Source organism: Peromyscus eremicus, chromosome 2 (genome assembly GCF_949786415.1).
Source record: "Peromyscus eremicus chromosome 2, PerEre_H2_v1, whole genome shotgun sequence".
Lineage (NCBI taxonomy): Eukaryota > Metazoa > Chordata > Mammalia > Rodentia > Cricetidae > Peromyscus > Peromyscus eremicus.
Window position 1 is genome coordinate 12212307 of NC_081417.1, and position 21877 is coordinate 12234183.

The following is a 21877-nucleotide window of genomic DNA, read 5'->3' on the forward strand; positions in this document are numbered from 1 at the left end:
AGCGTTCCAGAGGCCGCATCTGCGATGCATCTTTGCCTTTGCGGCCTGACTTAGTGTGCTCACAAACTCTATCTCAGAACAGGTCTGCGGTGTCAGCAGATAGCTTGGACAAGTCAGTGTACCTTGATCTTGAACGGAAGATCACCAGACTCAAGTGTTTCTAAAGGGGACAAAGAGGAGAATTCCTGCTGACACAGATTGCCCAAAATATTCTGCCCTTCATTTTTGTAGAACTCAGGTTCATTATCTTAATTTAACAGAGTGCAAACAGTCATTTTTTCCCCTGAAGGACAAAGTACATTCATCTAGTACATTTGTCTGTTTTTCACTCTTCAGGCAACTATTCAGTTACATAAAAAAGGTGCTAAGATGGTTTACTATAGAAATACAAATCATAGGTTTGATGAGTGATTGACAGATTAAAAATGAGCCTTTGATTTGGCTCCTTGCTATTCATTAGCTACTCCTTGATATTTTGGTCATGAACTAATGATTCAGATTTTAAAAAGTTATTTTTTTTTTTTTTGTTAACACCCAATAGTACAGTTTTTAGTGTACACTGGAGACAACTTTCAGTGGCTGTAGTTTCCAAATGTGGGCAGTTCCGTCTCACTGATGTTGGGGGTTATACTGATAAACAAAGCAGAGTGCATGTGTCTCCTTAGTACATAATATCTGGTCAAATGACTCTAGTTCTGATTTCTTTGAACCCGGTCCAGCCCGTGACTCACTATTTGGTGAAGTGGTGCTCACTCCCTTACGAAGACAGCACATGGGAGCTGAGGCAGGACATAGATCAAGCAAAGATCGAAGAGTTTGAAAAACTCATGTCCAGGGAGCCGGAAACAGAGCGTGTGGTGAGGATTGGCCTGTGGTGAAGGGTTTAATTTGGAAGTCGCATCGTGGTGCAGTCTTGGAGAAACCACTAATGGGATTTACTGTGTTTGGAACAGGAGCGACCTCCTGCTGATGACTGGAAGAAATCGGAGAGTTCCAGGGAGTATAGAAACAATAACAAACTCAGGGAATACCAGTTGGAGGGAGTGAACTGGCTACTTTTCAATTGGTACAACATGTATGTCAAACATGCTTCTCTTTACTCTAACAAATGCTAGAGCGCTTGTCCTTTGTAGTACTAAAAATGTTAATTTTAAAAAATCTTAAGTAATATTTAATGCTGTAATACATTTTTAAAACCCAACTGTTGGAATACACTTAATTTATTTATCAAATAGGTTAACAGAACTTTGTAGAAATAATATTTGTTTCTTAGAGACTTTCCATTGAAATGTATTTTGTTGAACTAAGAAAATAGTTGCAGTCATGTGGGATATGTATTTGTGTCGTATATATTTTGGGAAAAGAGAACAATAGCTAATACTCATTAAGCTTTTCTGTCTTCTTTCCTTCTTAAAGGCGAAACTGCATTTTAGCAGATGAAATGGGTTTGGGAAAGACTATCCAGTCCATTACATTTCTCTATGAGATATATTTGAAAGGAATCCACGGCCCTTTCTTAGTAATTGCCCCTCTGTCCACGATCCCCAACTGGGAAAGGGAGTTCCGAACCTGGACGGAGTTAAACGTGGTTGTGTATCATGGGAGCCAAGCTAGTCGTCGGACCATTCAGTTGTATGAAATGTACTTCAAAGATCCCCAGGTAACATTTGTTGGGGTGTGACCTCTGTGCATGTCATATATATTTTGGGGGAGTTGAAGACTCAAATCTTTGTGACATGAGGATGCCTTGATTTGCTAACTTGAGAAACTTGCTTGAGATTTCTTATCCATTACATGTTTGCATAATCTACATGTGTGAATATTGATTTTTATATCTTTAGCACTTGTCATTCTGATTATTTAATTAGAAGAAATAACTCTTAACATTTGGTGACCACAAAACTCCACAATATATTAGTAGTTTAGTTTTATTTTGTATCCCTAAGACAATACCAAACAGAAAATGATACTAAAATGTGATCAGAGAGAACATTTTGTACTATGACCAGAAGTGAAAAAATATTAAGTATTTTAAAAATTCAGATACACCAAAGAAGACTTTAGTACCTTAACTCTTGTAAGAATTGCTTTAATTGTTGTCTTGTTGTAGTTACTGCTTGTAATTATTGCCTAATATTGGCAATGCAGCATTATGCATGCCGTGGTAGGGCATGGTGCATGCTAAAACATGTGCAGGCTTTGAGCAACAGATGCCGTCCTGTGGTTGGAAATAAGGCTGTTTTATACACATGGACTCTTTAGAAAGTGGGGCCTACAGTTAAAGGAGAAAAATACTGAAATGTGTATTTATCTTTAGATTTGAGAAATTATAAGGTTCATCCTCTTTGGATTTTTGAATTTTTTTAATTTCAAATGTTTTGGCATTTTACAAGAAATGTTAATAAAACAAGTTAAAAAAGTAAGTTAGAGAAACTTCTAAACAAATGAAAGCTCCTTTGGCACTCAGTTCCCTTGGCCTTGCCGCTCTTAGGTTCTGTGGGCCCCATGCACCTGATGGCACTTTACTACCTGTGGTCTTCAAGGAAATTTGACCCTAGATTTCCCTAGCACTTCTCTATTTTCTTTTAAAAAGGAAATGTTTTAAAATCCTGTGTTAGCCAAAATAGCTCCAGTCTGAAAAAATAACTTGAAAGCAGAATGTGCTACCTAAAATACAGGGGTCTCCAAAGGGTTAAATACATGCATTTTAGCAGCTTGTTTATCCTCAACTACACCAATGCAGTCACTCGTGTGTAATAATTCCGACTTGTTCTTGTAGGGTCGAGTGATAAAGGGGTCCTATAAGTTTCATGCCATCATCACTACGTTTGAGATGATTCTGACTGACTGTCCTGAGCTGCGCAATATTCCCTGGCGCTGTGTGGTCATTGATGAGGCCCACAGGCTGAAGAACAGGAACTGCAAGCTGCTGGAGGGACTTAAGATGATGGACTTGGTTAGTGACCGTTGATGACGCCACCTCAGCACTGTCCCTTTAGTTTCGCTGCGTGAATGTGTTGCCTCTGAGGGGCGCCTGCAAAGCCCGTTGGTTTCCTAGCCTCAGCTGCTTGGAGGTTGCTGTTACCTTCTTCTCTCTTGCCCCTTTCTGGCATCACAGCAGAGTATAGCCGTGATGTTCTCACCAGCATCAGCTTCGCCTCAGTGGTGACAGTCCAGCTGTGTTCCCAAGCATGTGGTTTTCTCCACTGGGCCGGTTGTGTATGCACGCTGTCAGTTGGCCGAGACGCCCATTCAGTTTGTGCAGATGCTGAAAAGTTTGGGATATTGAAGACCTTACATTGATTCTGGGTTTTTAAACCATGCTTATTGTATACTCTTCCCGTTTCCAGAGGAGTAGCCATGTCTTCCTACTTCGGTGTTCTCAGATTTTTTTCGGTCCTATAGGAATAATTACCAGTAGCATATTGTAAGAATAGCAGCATTTGGTTATTTGTTGTGCCTGCTGCTGTGCGTAGGCTCCTCTGACGGAAGCTGTTCCTCCTTACTCTCTGGTTTGCAGCATAGTCTGACCGTTCCTTTCCCTCTCTACCCCTCCGGTGCCTTTACTTCCTTGTGTGGAGGGTACACCCATACCATCGCTGTACCATGGAAGTGAGAGGAGAACCGGTGGGTTCAGTTCGGCAGCAGCTGCCCTTACCTGATGAACCATCTCACCAGGCCTGCTTCTAATTTGTGATGTCCACTTGTAAAGGAAAGTTGTTAACATTTAAATGCTGTTGGCAGATTTGATGAATTTCAAGAAACTAAAGAACTTCCGTAGATGTCTTGTTATTGAGAGTGTTCGGGGCTACACACATTTTGCTAAAGACCTCAACTGCTGAAAAGAACCTCAGAGCTTTGTAAGGGGTTGGACTAACCAGCCATCCTTTTAATCACAACAAACAGACGAAATCTAATTTTACTTAAAGGAGGACGTCTGACTGATTTTTCCTACTTAGGATAGCATTTCCCATTTTTCTGTCAAGTAAACAATTTATTGACATTGTCCTAAGTCTTTTGTGAAAACACTTCACCAATTTTGGTATACCAGTCTGCAAAGCAGCATGAGCATTTAGAAACAGAAAGGTCTTGACATGGGATTTTTCTAGAAGGAACAGCTCCTAGCTGTCTTTGGTTTCTCTAGGTGACACTTCAGTGGTGCAGTGAGGTAATCCTTTTTTTGCAGGGAATCACAGATGTTCATGACCTCTCTAACTGTATCTTCAGAGCAGGGATGTGCCTTCATGGGGATTCTCTAAGAGGCAGTTGTATGGTCCCTTTCTGAAGGCTTAAAGTCATGTGGCTGAGTTTGGCTTAAGTTATATTTTATTATTAATTCCCATGTCTCAAAATAGTAGATTCTCATTATAAAACAGGCACTCCTTTGTTAGGGAGAGACATTTATTTACCTCTAACAACATCAAAAAATGTACTTGCCTTTGAGATATTTTGGAAATTAACATTTTATTAATGAATTAGAATCTGGAATAGAAATAACTTTTCTGTTACATATCAAAATATTTATTTTTTTAATGTATAATAGTGCAACATAGGGGAAATAATAATATTTTCCTTGCTGCGTCAGAGAGGGGAGGCTAAGGCTGCCCCTTGCAGTGGGAGGCCAGTCTTAGGGTTCTGACCATTGCAGCCAGTGGGCCTGTAACACATCCTAGGCTCTGACCATTGCAACCAGTGGGCCTATAACACATGCTAGGTTCTGACTATCTCAGCCAGTGGGCCTGTAACACATCCTAGGCTCTGACTATCTCAGCCAGTGGGCCTGTAACACATGCTAGGTTCTGACTATCTCAGCCAGTGGGCCTGTAACACATGCTAGGTTCTGACTATCTCAGCCAGTGGGCCTGTAACACATCCTAGGCTCTGACTATCTCAGCCAGTGGGCCTGTAACACATCCTAGGTTCTGACTATCTCAGCCAGTGGGCCTGTAACACATCCTAGGTTCTGACTATCTCAGCCAGTGGGCCTGTAACACATCCTAGGCTCTGACTATCTCAGCCAGTGGGCCTGTAACACATCCTAGGCTCTGACTATCTCAGCCAGTGGGCCTGTAACACATCCTAGGTTCTGACTATCTCAGCCAGTGGGCCTGTAACACATCCTAGGTTCTGACTATCTCAGCCAGTGGGCCTGTAACACATCCTAGGTTCTGACTATCTCCGCCAGTGGGCCTGTAACACATCCTAGGTTCTGACTATCTCCGCCAGTGGGCCTGTAACACATCCTAGGTTCTGACTATCTCAGCCAGTGGGCCTGTAACATATCCTAGGCTCTGACTATCTCAGCCAGTGGGCCTGTAACACATCCTAGGCTCTGACTATCTCAGCCAGTGGGCCTGTAACACATCCTAGGCTCTGACTGTCTCAGCCAGTGGGCCTGTAACACATCCTAGGCTCTGACTATCTCCGCCAGTGGGCCTGTAACACATCCTAGGTTCTGACTATCTCAGCCAGTGGGCCTGTAACACATCCTAGGTTCTGACTGTCTCAGCCAGTGGGCCTGTAACACATCCTAGGTTCTGACTGTCTCAGCCAGTGGGCCTGTAACACATCCTAGGCTCTGACTGTCTCAGCCAGTGGGCCTGTAGCACATTTTGTCTAATGCACTGGAAATTTCCAGTGACCTATCTCAGAAGAGAATTTTTTTAAGGTAGAAAATATTATTGTTGTTCAATTCAAAATGTACTTGTATTGATATAGTTCAGAATTGCTAATTGGTTGGTACTTCAATCCTAACTCAACATCATTTGAACCTATACTCTTATTTAACCATAGTTAAATAGTGAGAAGGAGCCCTGTGCAGGCAGGGCTGTACATCTTAGGAATTGCCATTACTTTCACTAGAATGAGTTGGGATGAGCTTGAAGAAGATGATCTCCAAGTCAGAGAAGAAAAGAAGATTTCTGGGTATCTTCCTCTACTCCATGGCAAAGGAAATGGAGAAGTATCGGGGTAGTCATGGTCACCATAGTCCTCCGTAGGAGCTCGGGAAGGAAGCCTCAATAACGAGGGCCTGCCATGAGATTGTTGGAGGTCGTCATCGATTCTGTTGTCTCCTCATTCATTGACAGGAAGCTCCACACAAAATTGTGTTGCTAAAATGAAATTAAGTACATATCCTCTATCCACACTTAAGAGAGCAGTCGTGTTTTCAAGGCAGAAGCATCTCTACCTCTCCGTTGAGACTGGAGGTGATAATGCCCAATAGCCCAAGATGGGGCTTCCTTTTTTTTCAAATAAGTTTACTTTGAAATGAATGTACTTAAAAGTCTTTAACTTTAAAATGAAGTGTTCAGAGCTTAAGCTGGTAAGAAAGAGTATGGGAAGGCTCAAGACGGTCAGTTGCCTTCCTCCACCACAGTGACTCCTCCCTTACTCTGTGACTACACTTTCAAACATTCTTGCATAAAGTCATTCAGGACTTTAGCAAATCAGTGATCATGGCCCTTGCAACTCACCAGTCAGAAGGCCTGGAATTCATTTGCAAATTGCTTGCACTTTATGAGCCTGATGATGATGGTGACCCATCTATCTTCTTTAATCAGAGACTTCTACTGAGAGAGGAAGAAAAAAGGAACAAAAACATGGAACTGCTCACCTCGCTGTTAGAGAACTTGATTGACAGATAGACCTGATGGATGCTGCCCTTCCTTAGATTATCTCACACGAGTCTAGTGAGCATATGTTCTGCATGATCAGATTTCAAGCTAAACCAGAAAATCTTAATTTTGAAACAATCACTTCCTAAAATAATTCTGTGTGTTATGCACCAAATACCAAAACAAGGAAGGAACTATTACAACTTTTAAAATTTATAAGCTTGGGGCTAAGAGTGTAGCTCAGTTGGGAGAGCCTAATATCCACAAAACCCTACATTGGTTTGACCCAGCCCCCGAAGCACTGCATAAAACCTGGCATGGTGATATGTGTCTGCACTTTTAGCACCGGGAAGGTGGAGGCAGGAGGATCATAAGTTCAAGGCCAACATGGGACACACAAGACCCAGTCTCAAAAAACATTAAAAAACTAAATTTACCGTTGTTAATCCTGATCAATCTAGAACGTAGAAAAGGAGAAGACATAGTTGCACCAAGAGCTGGAGAGTGGGGCTCACAAGCTGGAAAACTGGCTGAAGAAAGACCTAATGTGCTTCAATGATACAGAGTTAGAAATAGCATTGGCTTTTTTTCTTTTTAAGTGATTTTGGTATTTAAAACTAAGGCGACCTCTTTGCTAGCGGGAAATTGTTGCAGAACAGAATCATTTTCATGTGCTGTTGCATTTAGAAGCACTTCTTTTGTCTCTACAGTGAGTCATGCAGGAAGCAGACGGAAAGGTGAGCGTCCTGCTGATGCAGAGAGCAGAAGGGAGTGTGTAACTGAGTCTAGGAAAAATTTAACTGCAGTGGAGGAAAAAAATCTGAGACTGGGGGACTCAGGAAACGGTCACCCTTAAATATCAACCTAGAAAACTCAGAAGAAACAGTGGCAGGGCACGTGGAGGGAGTCTGCGGACTTTGCCGCGGTGTGTGTTTGCGTTTACCTGAACCAGGAACCGTGCGTGCCTGTGTCTCCTCCTCCTTGTTCTAAGTTCTGCCCTTGTGTGTGGTGCATGCTGACCCCATCACAGTGAGCAGAAGTAGAGGAGTGTAGCCACAGAGAGAAAGCATTAGCTAAGAAATGGTTCTGGTCCCGTTAGGCAAGTTGTTTCCTCATGTTCTTCTAGGAACACAAAGTGCTGCTGACAGGGACCCCGTTGCAGAACACCGTGGAAGAGCTCTTCAGCCTGCTTCACTTCTTGGAGCCAAGTCGCTTCCCTTCAGAAACAACCTTTATGCAAGAATTTGGTGATCTGAAAACGGAAGAGCAGGTACTTAACTCTCCACTTTGGCTTTTGTGAATTTTAAGATGTAAGGATTATGCCACAGTATTTGCCACCATGGCAAACAGCTTTATGCACCCTCCTCTAGGACTTCAAGTCATCATTACGAAGGTGGTCTTGTTTGTCCCTCAGCCCCCACAAAAGCCTGTTGAGTTTTTATAGACAGGTTACGTTACAAACCCAACTTTCCGAGAGTTTTGTGCTGTGTGGGTTGGTGCTGCTGCAGGGTGTCCTTCCAGGGGGCGTGTCTGCAGCCCCAGGGGGCGTGTCCACAGCCCCAGGGTTTGTAGGCACACTTGTCCACTGGAGATTTGGGTCCTTACTCTCATTTCTGAACCATACTGCTTCCAGTTTGCTTATTTTCATTTCAAAATTGGAGGTAAAACTGGCCCACTGGGTTTCTGGGAGAAATCAAAGGGCTTGTGTGTAAAGAATACTTGGTTGCTGTAGGCACTATAAGAGTTATGTGTGTACTAATTCATGTGGAGTCTCCTGTCAGTGAACCAGCAAAGACTACACCTCACTAATTTTGAAATAAATGCATTGATAAGCTGGAGCTCTTGGTTGTTTGCCCCTTTCCAGCTTACTGGCTCAGACCTCCTGGTTCCGCTCAGATCGTGCCCCGTTTTGTTTCCCCTCGGTAAATTAACAGTATTGTGCCAGTCAGTGGGAAAGAGAGCCGGACGGCGGCGTCCCTCCTCGGTTTGGTCATGGATGCAGAGTGATACCTCCCAGCTTCCTCACTCTCATTCTTCATCTCTCTCCACAACGAAAGAAGCATGGAGCCTCTGACATTGCTCCTGCCCTCTTCCTGTTCATCTCCACGCCTAAGACAAAAAGGAAAACTAAATAAACACCCTTCCCCCAACACCTGCTCTCGGTGTTTCAAGCCCTTCCGCCTATTCAGCAGTTCTGGATAGGTGAAGTTTTCTCTTTGACATAAGCCATCCAGCCTTCCTGTGTTTCTCTTAGGACAACACGCAGGTTAGCCCCTTTACATTCCTCCTAGGCTTTGGAAACTGAAAGTGGATAGTAAATAAATAAGACAGTCTTCCCTTTTACAGTATGCCAGAATGTTTTAACCCCAAGCAAATGGAGATGCCAGTATTGACATGAGGTCCTTTTTTAGGTGCAAAAACTACAGGCTATTCTAAAGCCAATGATGTTGAGACGTCTCAAAGAGGATGTAGAAAAGAACTTGGCCCCCAAAGAAGAAACTATTATTGAAGTTGAGCTAACAAACATTCAGAAGAAATATTACCGAGCCATCCTTGAGAAGAATTTTACATTTCTTTCCAAAGGTGGTGGACAAGCTAACGTACCTAACCTTTTAAACACTATGATGGAATTGAGAAAGTGCTGCAACCATCCCTATCTAATCAATGGTAAGCCTGCCTGCCTGCCTGCCTGCCTGCCTGGAGCTTGTTAAGATGGAGGGTGGTACGCTCCTCAGCAGCTTCCCTCTGCCCCTGTGCTGAGGCTCTCATGGTGTATGTTCGTCACAGCTCTGTCTACTCATGGGGGATACCCTCTTTTCTCATTGCTGAGGTTAGTGGCCAGTGCTCCCGTGGACCTGGAAGCTCCACACCATCTTGCCTCTTATAATCCCCTTCATCTGAAAGCAGGTGTTTGCTCCAGGGGTAGATGTTGTCAAGAGGAGCTGGCTGTTAAAGACAGGGAGGCCCTGTGAGGCCTTCTCGGAAGGGAGGTGGGTGTTTGATTTCAAAGCACTTAAGAGCATCCCTATGTGGGCAGCACCCTCAGCTACTTCAGGTATCTGTTGGAAAAGTGGCCTTTGGTCCCTTGCAGTCTGGAGGCTTTCAGCACATGTCTTCTGAAAATGGGAAGGAATCTTAAAGTTTTGTCCATTATATTGTCCCTTTACTGATAGAGACTCTGTTTTCTACTCCATAGTGACATGCGATTTTCATGGGTTAAATGCCTTATATACTTCCAAAAATTGTTAAGGAGATGAGTGTCCCATGCCTGTACAAGCACAGCCAGTATGAACTTAGAGGGAGCTACTAGGATGTGGAGGAACTGAGATGAAAGTCTCAGAGGAAGATGATGTATGAGCAATGATTTTGTCAGGCAGGACTAGAAAAAAAAGGGTGCTGAGGTCCTAATATAAGCAAAGAAAGAGCAAGGGGGATCTTGCCCAAAGTACAGCAATGGGTGAGACACAGAGAGACTGAGCCATCTAGACACATTGGACCTTGCTGTGATGCCCTCAGACGAGGTCACATGTTGCCTTCACTCAAGACTTCAGGTGGAGGGAAACCATGGCTGATGTTTAGCTGAGCACTGATTAGAAATGTGTCTGTGGGGCTGAGGATGTGTTGCAGTTGGAAGAGTGCTCACCTTAGCCTGTTCAAAGCTCTGGGTCCCATCCCAGCACACAGCATAAAGCCAAGTATGGTAGCACATGCCTATAATCCCAGCACTGAGGAGGTAGAGGCAGGAGGATCAGAAGTTCAGGGTCCTTGTCAATTATGTAGCAGGTTTGAGGCTATCAATGGGGGGGGGGGGTTGTTCATGAAAGCCTGCCTCAAAAATGAAAATAGTAGAGATTCTGATCACAGCCAATATCATAAAATAGATGGGAGGAAGGACAGACAGACAAGCAAAAACGTGAGCCGGAGGGCTGTCTGTGGCTATGATCTGTTTATACTGTGATGGCAGGCTAACCTGGGGTTCTTCTGGCTGTTTCTAATAGGCTAGCAGCGCAGTTGGGGAGGGCAAAGCCTCTCCCGTCTAAACTGTGAGCGTCGAGGTCAGCTGACCTAAAGAGTGCCTCACCTTTCCCTGTCTTACAGTGTACACCTGTTCAGCGCTCCGCATGCCCTTGTTAGTGTAGAAAGTGGTGTCTGCCTGGACAGTAGCCTCAGAACATAGAGCCTGAGGCCACTGCTCTGCAGTGACATCTGTGAACTCCTTTTGAAAGTAGTGGTTTTGGTTTTGTTTTCTAAAGAGAGTGCCGTGTGTGATCATTACGTGTTTATTATGCTAGCCCCAATCATGCCATTGTGAGTTGGCAAGCCATGGTGTCAGTCAGCCTGTCAGTGAGTTGGGACTTATAGAAAATACTGGTGTGAGTGGAGCCCACACCTGAGTGTGCACACACACTTTTCCATTCATAGCCTATAGAAAGAAAATAGACAGTAACAGTCTCCAACAGGAAAAAAAATGGAGAAAAGGAGATGTTCCCCCAAAGGACTCAGGGTGCTCAGCACTGTGATGAAATGCCCCCCCTCCCAGTACCTCTGCGTCCTCCATGCTCACTCAGATAATATGCATCAAGCATTGCCGAAGTTTTCCCCACAAAGCATAGCTGCTGGGTCTTTCCGTGGCTGATTTTCCTCCAGGGTCTCCTGTATAGCTCTTCTTCCAGAGCCCCTTAGGACCCCTTGAGGTATTTGTTCTAATTGTCATACCTTGAGGTGAGCCTTCTGTCCTTAGGGTAAATGTCAAAGTACCTGTTCAGCAGGTGTCCTGGTGCCTCTGGCTTGGTTGTTGTTTTTTTTTTTTTTTTTAAGTATAATTTTTAAAAATGCAGGTACACACACTAGGCTTTCAGCTCCAGGAGAACTTAGGGAGGGGGACATTGTGTCTCACAGAGACTGTCTAGGGCCCAACTGCACATTCTCATCCAGGATCTAGAAGTGTCACCTCTCGTGGAATCATTGCAATACACAATTAGCATTCATCAGGAAGTTGTTAAATTGTTATGAACTCTAGCCATGACAGAGAAAGTGCCCCAGTTGAGCTAAACTTCTGTTCCACCGGGCATGTCTTAGCAACAATTCTGTGCATAGGTGGAAATGGTAAAATAAACAAATGGGAGAAACTGCTGGAAGAAATACAAAGGCATGTGTGATTGAAGAGTGTCCAGCATATAGCAGGTGCTTAGTCAATGTTGCTAAAAGGCTGGTAACTGGACAGCCTAAGTTGAGTTATTAGCACTGACCTAAGCATTGCTCGGATAGAATTTTGTTTCCTGACTTGAGAACAAGAATAATGAAAGCGTGTCCAAAGGCCCCTGATAGTTGGAGGTGACGTGGAGTCATCGTTTGTTACAATTCGTTGTAGGAAGAGTGAAGAAAATAGGGTGCTTTGAGATACAAAAATTGAGATTGACCTAGTGGAATATATTTTGGAGGGAAAAAAAGGTTATATTATTTTTATTAACCTTCAAGAACTAGATGTTTTCCTGTTTGTTAATGACTGCACAGATGGCATTCCAGTCACCACCCCAATGGCAGCTCTCTGTTGAATTAAAGAAACTCCATTCTCGTCTCCACTTGCCTTTGGTGTGCACATCCTGGTGAACACGGTACCAGCCACACTTTAATTTAGGGCAGTCCCAACACAGTAGTTTGGTTCATCATAACCCATATCCAGTTAATGTTTTCAAGTCTGACATCAGAGGAAATCTTCAACTGCAAATTTTAAAACTTTGGCTGTGATACATAGGGCAGAAGTTGCTGCTCTCGCACACAGCCACCCCCTCTTTCTATGTACCATAATAAATATAGCACGAAAGAAATGTAAAGGGGCCTGGCATGGTGGTGCACACCTTTCCTCCCAGCACTTAGGAGGCAGAGGCAGGTGGATCTCTGTGAGTTTGGGGCCAGCCTGGTCTACAGAGAGAGTTCCAGTTCTGGGACAGCCAGATAGCCAGTGCTCTGTTTCACAGAGAAACCCTGTCTCAACCCCACGCCACCCCCCGCAAAAAAAAACCCACCAACAACAAAAAGAATTGTAAAGGATGTGTATTTGTACATAACAAAGGATTATTGATATAAAGTACCCTGGAAGAACTTGAATTCCTAATAAAATGGATCAGTTCCACATATTCCCCCCCCCAAAAAAAAGACTACATTGTCTCCCTTTTTACTGTTCTTATAAAATAAGGAGTCATGGGGGCTGGAGAAATGGTCATGGTTATGGAGAGATGCTTGGCGACTAGAACACATTTTCCTTCGGAGCAGGGACCCGAGTTGGATTCCCAGCACTCACATTGCAGGACATGGCTCACAACCATTTGTAGCTCCGTCTCTGGAGAGGTCTGATGCCTCTGACCTCCGCAGGCATCTGCACTCACATGCACATATACACACACTCACTTTAAAATAAATTCTAAAAATTTAAAGATAAGAAATTATTGGCCGCATTGAAAAGGCAGAAGAGTTATTTTACTCATTCTTAATAAATTTAAATTTTTATATTGTAAGTTCAGATTTCTCTATTTGAAATATTTATATTTCAATTTTTTACTAAAATAATTCCAGCTTATCTGACATTTGCTTTCTCAAAGTAAAAATCTCGTTTTTGAAAACTATTCCTTGATCCTTAACTTATTTTAAATTACATTACATTTCATTTTGATTCTGGATTGTATGCCTCATGGACAAAGAATGCCCAAACATCATAAAAGTAAAAAATTCATTTCTAAGTTGTAAGCATCTTATGATGCATTATACAAAAAATAAACTTTCTAAAAGATCTAATGTGATAATTTACTTTCCTGCACAGGAGAGCTTTCTGAATCTAGAGCCTGGGCTTGAGAAACACCATCACCGTCAATCAGACACACTTTGCTAGTGTCTTAAGTGGCGTTTTGTTCTTTATCTTTCCTTGGTCTGCTTCTACACTCACAAAAAAAAAAAAAATCTGAATCATAGCTTTTTGTTCATGTGGAAGGGGAGTAAGGTTTACCCTGTTCCAAAAGAGTTGGCATTTTCTGCCAGGCTCCCTTTGTGAAAAGGTCATGTGCTCTGTGGAAGGCCTGGCACTTGCGCCAGACATCAAGTGGCTTTAATCTGTCCTTGGTGATTCTTAACTAACACAGTGTTCTGCATATGACCTCCTAAGGACAGTCTCACAAGCCCCTTTCATGGCAACGGGGCAGTGCTGGAGCCGCAGCGTGTTGCCTGTGGAGGTGCCATCCGACTGATTGCAGTGGCCTGTCAGAGCCGACCTTCAAAAGCCTTTGGGAGATGTTTGTCTCCCTCTCCCTGTGTCACTGTTTACGTGCTTCAAACAGTGGTAGGGAGGGTTAGGTTCGAGGCACAGTATAATGGTAGGAAATGACCCTGTAGGTGGTTAAATTTGGTGTCTTTCTGAGGAGCAGCTCTGGTGGGAGAGCAGTGTACACAGCTGTTACTGGGGAGCCCAAGAGGCCGAGGAGGAGGCAGGTCACCTCTGCTTACCTCCAGCCAAATTACCTGAGCAGCCGAGAGGCTGCCGCTTCCTGAACCCACGCCAGGGGTGGAGGAGGTAGCGGTGAGCCTTCAGTGTCGAGCATGCCCTTCCTTCTCTCGGCTCCTGGCACACGCAAGTTTCTGCACAGTGAGGAACCTGAGAAGAAGGAAGGTAGGCAGGGAGCCTTAGAGTTGGTTCTGGTTTGAGCTTCACCGGGTTTGGGTCATTCAAAATAGAATTGCTGTGTTTACTCAGCAAGCGGCACCTTCCTCCGCAATTCAGGCACTAGGTTTCCTGTGGGCTTCTGGCCCTTGGCTTGTTTCTGCCACCTCCAGTCTGTTGTTGAAATTTGGGTGTGTTTTTGTTTGTTTGTTTTTGTCTTGTGTTGTTTTTGATATAGACAGCAAACATTTGGTTGTTGGAAAATATGGATCTCTTCCCCAGATGCCTCCGTGTATGGAACCTAAAACTCTGGTTGCTTTTGTAGGCCTGTAGTTGTGTGTGGATCTAACTTTGAGTAAGCAGGTGGCTTCCTGCTCTTAAGCGTGAATGGGACGTTCTGATTTTGCCAGTTTGTTGTGGGTTTTGAAAGCAAATCCATTGTTTTTAGTAATAAAAACCCTTTACGGTATTCACGTCATGCCGTCCAATCTCTGCAGGTGCTGAAGAGAAAATTTTGGAAGAGTTTAAAGAAACACACAATGCAGAGTCTCCAGATTTTCAGCTCCAGGCAATGATCCAGGCTGCTGGCAAGCTGGTGCTGATTGACAAGCTGCTGCCAAAGCTGAAGGCTGGTGGCCACAGGGTGCTTATCTTTTCCCAGATGGTGCGCTGCTTGGACATCCTGGAAGACTATCTCATTCAGAGACGGTGAGGCCACTGCACAAAACAACAGAGAAAGAGCAGGACTCAGAGTGGGCCACCTAGAAGGGACATTTCCAGGAGAGGTGGTGGATGGAGACAGTCTATCACCTCCCTTTAAAACCACGGTTGTGCATCAGGGTGTCTTATACGATGACTGCAGGGGGCCATTGCATACGGTTTTGTTTTGTTTTGTTCCTCTGTAGCCCTGGCTGTCCTGGAACTAGCTCTGTAGCCCAGGCTGGCCTCGAACTCAGAGATCCACCTGCCTCTGCCTCCCGAGTGCTGGGATTAAAGTTGTGCACCGTGTGTAGGGGGTTTTTGTTTGTTGTTGTGGTGGTGGTGTTGTTTACACTGCATACTGTTGTGGGCACTTTTTCCCTCATTTCATTCAACTTGGGGAGAAAAGTTCTTACTTAAAATTAAAACTGTGTGTTATCAACTATTTTTAGAATTTAGCTATTTCCTTAGGAGAGAGTAAAATAAAGATCTTTGAGTGTTCAGGCAGTTGTATGGAAAAACAACTCTGATCTGAAATTATTTGTTAAATCCTTCTATTGTGTGAGTGCATATTCCATAGTGGAATACTTACTGGAAAGCAAAAAGGAGCGAGCAGTGGTAGCTGTTTGTCAGGCGTCCTTGTTGTATTTCCAGGTATCCATATGAACGGATCGATGGCCGTGTCAGAGGCAACCTCCGCCAGGCAGCTATCGACAGATTCTCCAAACCCGATTCCGATAGGTTTGTTTTCCTCCTGTGCACAAGGGCAGGAGGTCTAGGCATTAACCTCACTGCTGCTGATACCTGCATCATCTTCGACTCAGACTGGAATCCCCAGAACGACCTCCAGGTGAGTGGGGACAGGCTGCTCCAGTGTCTCTTCTCCTTCTCCTGTGACAAAGACTCATCAGTCACACCAGGGCACGAGGGTGTCACTGCCAGCCTGGGTCTCCTGCCTAGTGATCAGCCAGTGCAGTGTATGAGAGAAAACCCTTAGTGTATTCACCTCTTTAATGACTGGGACATGCGGTCTTACAACAAGCCAGAGCCGTGTGTTTAAGTAGTTGTGTTGGTCACTTTTGGCTGCCATAACAAAAACGACATGGCTGGGCACCTTAAACGATTGCCACGCCTTTCTCCAGGTCTGGAGCTGGAAGTGTGAGGTATGGATGCCAGCAAGATCGGGTGGTTGATAGGAAACTGCTGCACAGACAGCCGTCTTCCTCCCGCACACCCACCCTCCCGCCTCTTCTTTAGGACGCTAATCCCATTCATTAGGGCACCACCCTCATGACCTAATTACCTCTTAAGCTCCCACTTCTAAATCACAGTGAGATCAGCTTTCCAGCATCTGAATTTAGGGAGGACAGCACTATGTATTCCATTTCAACAGCCATCGATTCCCTTTTCTTCCAGGCTCAGGCCAGATGCCACAGAATAGGGCAGAGCAAGTCTGTGAAAATCTACAGGCTGATCACTAGAAACTCGTACGAAAGGGAAATGTTTGACAAGGCTAGTTTGAAGCTGGGCCTGGATAAAGCTGTGCTGCAGTCTATGAGTGGAAGAGAGAACGCCACGAACGGGGTAAGCGGACACTGCCCAGGCCGTGTGTTCATTCTGGCTCATGGCTGCATCAAGCCGATGGTGAGAAATTATTTGGCATCTGGTTTTGGTTGTTTGTTTTCTTGAGAGAGGGTCTCACCATGTAGCTCTGACTGGAACTCACAGCAATCCATGTGTCTCTGCCTCCCAATTTCTTGGATTAAAGCCGTGCATCACCACACTCTACTGGCTATTTTTTTTACCTCAAAATTTAAGCATATTTTATTGCATTTTCCTTTGTTACAAGTAAACCTTCTTAAGACAGTTAGTTTCTGTCTTAATTCTAAATGACTCTGAATACTTCAACTTTCTCTAAACAGGTGCAGCAGCTTTCCAAGAAGGAAATAGAAGACCTTCTACGCAAGGGAGCGTATGGTGCACTTATGGAGGAGGAAGATGAAGGCTCGAAGTTCTGTGAAGAGGATATTGACCAGATTCTCCTTCGCCGAACCCACACTATTACCATAGAGTCTGAAGGAAAAGGCTCCACGTTTGCTAAGGTTCGAATCCACCTAGAAAAGCATGCTAGAGCTTCTGAGGAGCACTTAGGAAGGGATCACAAAAAGGAAGTAGAACCGTGGCTTTTGTTATGAATTACAGGCCAGTTACTAATTCCCTGGCAACTCCAACACATAAGGCATTCTTTTGTTGTTTGTTTTTGAGACAGGGTTTCTCTGTGTAGCCTTGGCTGTCCTGGAACTCACTCTGTAGACCAGGCTGGCCTTGAACTCACAGAGATCCACCTGCCTCTGCCTCCCAAGTGCTGCCACAGCGCTGGGTTTTCCTGGGGGGACAGGGGACATGGTCTTGCTCTTATGTGTCTTTACCCGTTCTTCCCTCTTAGGAATCTAGTTCTCCCATCATCCTCTTCTCTCCTAGACCCTGATTCCTGGAACGACCTGAGAAGATGATCAGATCACTCTGTATTTAAGGCTTTCTTGTTTTCCTCTCTAGCTACAACTCTATAACTCTGCTCATAGCTAAAACGTACCCGTCACATTCTGTTCCAGCACTGGACACTGCCTGCTTCCCACAACTCGCCCCATGTACTTTCCTGCTGTATCCAGCCTGCATGGCCAAGGATGCTCTGAGCCCTGACATCACCTAACGGCCACTTGCTCGTATTCCAGTCACACACACTGAGGCTCATTCTGCTTTTCTGTTTTGCTAAACTCCTGTTTTCCTGTTTACTTTCCATGAAGTGTGAAATTCAGCGCCTTTGACACATTACAGGCTTATGCAACTGTTAGCACAATCCTAAGTTTAAAATGTTCCTATTACCTCAAAAAGATCTTCATGCCCGCCGGGTGGTAGTGGCGCACGCCTTTAATCCCAACACTCGGGAGGCAGAGCCAGGCAGATCTCTGTGAGTTCGAGGATAGCCTGGGCTACAGAGTGAGTTCCAGGACAGGCTCCAAAACTACACAGAGAAACCCTGTCTCATAAAACCAAAAAAAAAAAAAAAAAAAATCCTCATGCCCACTAGTAAATTAGTAATTAGAGTATACCCCTCTTGCTTCACCCGGGCCTGCAAACCACATGTACTTTTTTTTATAACCACCTCCCCTGGACACACCATTATAAATGGAGATATAGCATGTGTGGTCATTCGTATATGCTTTTATATGCTTATATAATGTTTTTGAGGTTCATCTTGTAGTATGTATGTTACTTTGTTCCTTTTTATTGCTTACAATGTTCTACTGTATGGGTATCACACAGTAACAAGGTGATAATGGATATTCAGATCATTTATTTATTGCTAATTGATAATGAAATTTGGGTTATTTCTACTTAGGGATTTTTTTTTCTCCCTAGATAGTGTTTCTCTGTGTAGCTCTAACTGTTCTGGAATTCACTCTGTACACCAGGTTAGCCTTGAACTCAGAAATCTGCCTGCCTATGCCTCCCAGGTGCTGGGATTAAAGGCGTATGCCACCACCACCCAGCTTACTTTGGGGTTTTTAACAAACATTTCTTAGTAGTTTTTGCTTGGACACATTTTCATTTCTTTTCAGCATATGCAAGGAAGGGAACTGCTAGAGAGTGATGTTAGCTGTCTCTGCCCCCCCCCAACCAGATTAAAACTAAGCCTCACATATGCATGCTTATCATTTAAGGAACTAACAGACTGGGTTTGTTTGTTTCTGTTTTTCTTTTCTTTTAAAGGAATTGGAAAAAATTTAAGTAGCCTAGAGATAATGGGTTTCATCCTGGTGTTATCACTCACATGTCATTGTACACTGCCACCCTCCCCCACTGCTCTGCATCCCTCTGCTGGTCGCCCTCCACTCTGCAGTAGCCCTTCGGCCTTTATGCCACATGTGTTCCATTGTTCTTTTTACCCTTTTGCTAAAAACCTCTTCCTGTAGTTTCATGACAGGATGTGCGCACGCGCGCGTGTACACACACACACACACACACACACACACACACACACACAGCGTACATGCACACACGGTTCATATGTGAGAGAAAACTATGCGTCTTTCTGAGCCTGCCTTATTTTGCTTAACATGATGGTTTCCAGCTCCATCCACTCTCCTTCAAGTGTCAGGATTTCATTTGTCTTTACAGCTAAATAAAATTCCATTTTGTACAGATAGAGCATTTTCTTTATCAGTTGTCTGTTGTTGGACATCTAGGCTGATTCTACTTCCTGGCTATTGCAAAACATGGGTGTGCAAGTGTCTCTGTGGTGTGTTGACTTAGAGTCCTTCCTTCAGGAGTACAGTCCAGTGGTGTAGCTGTGTTATTTCATAGTTCTATTTTTAGTATTTTGAGGAACCTCCATTGACTTCCATGGTGGCTCCATGAGTTTGCATTCCCACTGGCAGTTCCTCTTTCACACTTCCTGGACAGCAGTCATTGTTTAATTTCCATTTCCCTGGTGGCTAAAATTGTTGAACCCCAATGTTTTCTAGAGTGGCTGTTCACGGTTGCCTTCCCACACTTGTGTATGAGAGTTGTGTTTCCCATGTCCTCACCAACACCATTTATAACCTCTGGTGTGATGTGGGGAGGGAGTTGGGCTCCTCTGTTGGCCCAGCTTGTGGAGGTTCTTCTCTGGGCTCTGGGCCCTCACGTCTTTCAGTCTCTTACAGGACCTCTCCTCAGGCCTTACACGCGCTGTAAGTTTAGTCTGTGCGAGACTGACGTGCATGTGAGTGTATGTGTGTTGGCGCACACACACGGTCCATCTGAGTGACGTGTATGAGAGGTCACATGTGTTGGCGCGCACACACGGTCCATCTGAGTGACGTGTATGCGAGTTCACGTGTGTTGGCGCACACACACGATCCATCTGAGTGACGTGTATGCGAGTTCACATGTATTGGCGCACACACACAGTCCATCTGAGTGACGCGCAGATGCCAGACTTGGATATGGTAGTTTTCTTGCCACCTTCACTCTTGGTGCTTCACGTCTGCCTGGTGTTTACCTCTATTAACTAACTCACCTTTTGAAAAATGTCTTTTTAGGGAGTCTTGTTTTCTTCATTTTAGTCATTATTTCTTGTATAAAGTACTAGAGTGTGCTCTAACCTCCACACTGGAGGGTGTTGCTGTAACTTCTCCAGCAGGCAGCTCTATGGTCATGTCCGTCTGGAGTTGACCCCTGTTTTTAGGTAGTTCCTGCTCCCTCAGGATAGAGGCTGGACTGCTGGCAGCACACACCAGGGCCCTTGCTCCGGCATCTGCCCTCATCGACTTGCCCATGGCTGCTCTTCCTTACGTCCCTTAATCCTTGGGTCCTCTCCTGGGCTGTGGCACATGCTCTGCCATGAACGTTTCTGCAACCTTTCTACTTTTATAAGTGCTGTAAAATATGGTCCAAGCATTTTCTTCTAGAGGAGTTTTTTTTTAAGATCTGCTCTCAGCAGTACCTTGCTGGAGCCAATTTTAGGCCTTTCTCCATTGATTGTACTTTCCCATACCTACAGCAGATGTGAAACGTGTATGAAGGACAGTCTTTCCTCTCTCTCCCATCCACTGTACTGTCTTGCACAAGAGGATGAACACATGCATATTCAGTGGAAACAGGCTGCCTCGCTCGCATCCTGACTCTGAGAAACATCTCAAAGTAATGCACACGTTTTCCTTCTAGGCCAGTTTTGTTGCATCTGGAAATAGGACAGACATTTCTTTGGATGACCCAAATTTCTGGCAAAAGTGGGCTAAGAAGGCTGAACTGGACATCGATGCCTTAAATGGGAGGGTGAGTGAGAAGTCCCATCCAGACTACTGCCTGGTACGACCCAAAGGTTGGTCTGAGATCTCACTGTATTTGCTCCTCTGTCAGAACAACCTGGTGATTGATACTCCAAGAGTCAGGAAGCAGACCCGGCTATACAGCGCAGTGAAGGAAGATGAGCTGATGGAGTTCTCTGACCTGGAAAGCGATTCTGAAGAAAAGCCTTGCACAAAGCCACGGCGCCCCCAGGATAAGTCCCAGGGCTACGCCCGGAGCGAGTGCTTCAGGGTGGAGAAGAATCTGCTAGTCTACGGGTAAGTCCGACTCACTACATGAAGTCATTTTACCTACAGCTGGAATTCTCAGTTGTCATAGGAAAACCGGATCTCCTCTTAGTGTAGCCAGGCAAATGCCTCCACATTAACTTTCTCAGTTGGTCATGACCCAAGTTCCAGTCCTCTGGGGTGTGGAAAGAGAAGTCACTGAAATTTATGAGTGTTAGCACCTTGGGAATTATGGCAACTCCAATTTACTTGTAGATTATTAAAAACTAAGAGTGATGTAGAATTGCAAAATCTTGTGGCCATATACTGTCACATAAACTTTAAGACCATAGTTATCTTTTAATAGCTTTTTGCTAGATAATCTTATCAAAGGCAGAGACTCACTCACGCACCTTTTCTCCAACTCATCTGAAGCCTAAGGGCCACTAAAACTTCAGGAGTCCGTGGGGTCCCTTTGCTGCAGGCTGCCTCCCAAACCGTCAAGACCTACATCCGCTTCGTGTTTCGTGTGCATGGCACCGCACAGCACTTTGAGTGGCAGGATACTCAGTAAATACCTGAATCAGTCGATAAGAATCACTCACAGATTGTGCGGCTGTAGATGCCATGAAAACAGAAACCGCCACCAAAGTGTCTCTCCAGAGGCTGTCCTGCCTGTGGTGTTTCTCCCAGCGCATCACTGCTCACACAGAGCCAGGGAGGCACGTGTCTGAGGCCTGCAGAGTTGTCTGTCACATGGATGCCTTCTCAGGGGTCCCGAGCTCTGTTGGGACTTTGCTTCCGCCTGTGCACAGGCTGTTCTGCCGAGGGCCCCAGGCCCCCACCCACAGGCT

The 21877-nt window shown here is 44.7% G+C and overlaps 1 protein-coding gene across 1 annotated transcript in view; it reads left to right on the plus strand.

The window, feature by feature from the left end:
* Positions 1 to 21877, plus strand: part of Chd7 (chromodomain helicase DNA binding protein 7) — a 126363-nt gene that overhangs the window by 81308 nt on the left and 23178 nt on the right. Inside the window, exons 9-20 of the mRNA XM_059253833.1 lie at positions 720 to 857; positions 954 to 1075; positions 1417 to 1660; positions 2780 to 2956; positions 7744 to 7887; positions 9029 to 9284; positions 14763 to 14973; positions 15619 to 15814; positions 16381 to 16548; positions 16887 to 17066; positions 20674 to 20784; positions 20869 to 21074. Of these exons, the coding sequence (XP_059109816.1) occupies positions 720 to 857; positions 954 to 1075; positions 1417 to 1660; positions 2780 to 2956; positions 7744 to 7887; positions 9029 to 9284; positions 14763 to 14973; positions 15619 to 15814; positions 16381 to 16548; positions 16887 to 17066; positions 20674 to 20784; positions 20869 to 21074 (2153 nt within the window). The remainder of the gene's footprint in view (positions 1 to 719; positions 858 to 953; positions 1076 to 1416; positions 1661 to 2779; positions 2957 to 7743; positions 7888 to 9028; positions 9285 to 14762; positions 14974 to 15618; positions 15815 to 16380; positions 16549 to 16886; positions 17067 to 20673; positions 20785 to 20868; positions 21075 to 21877) is intronic.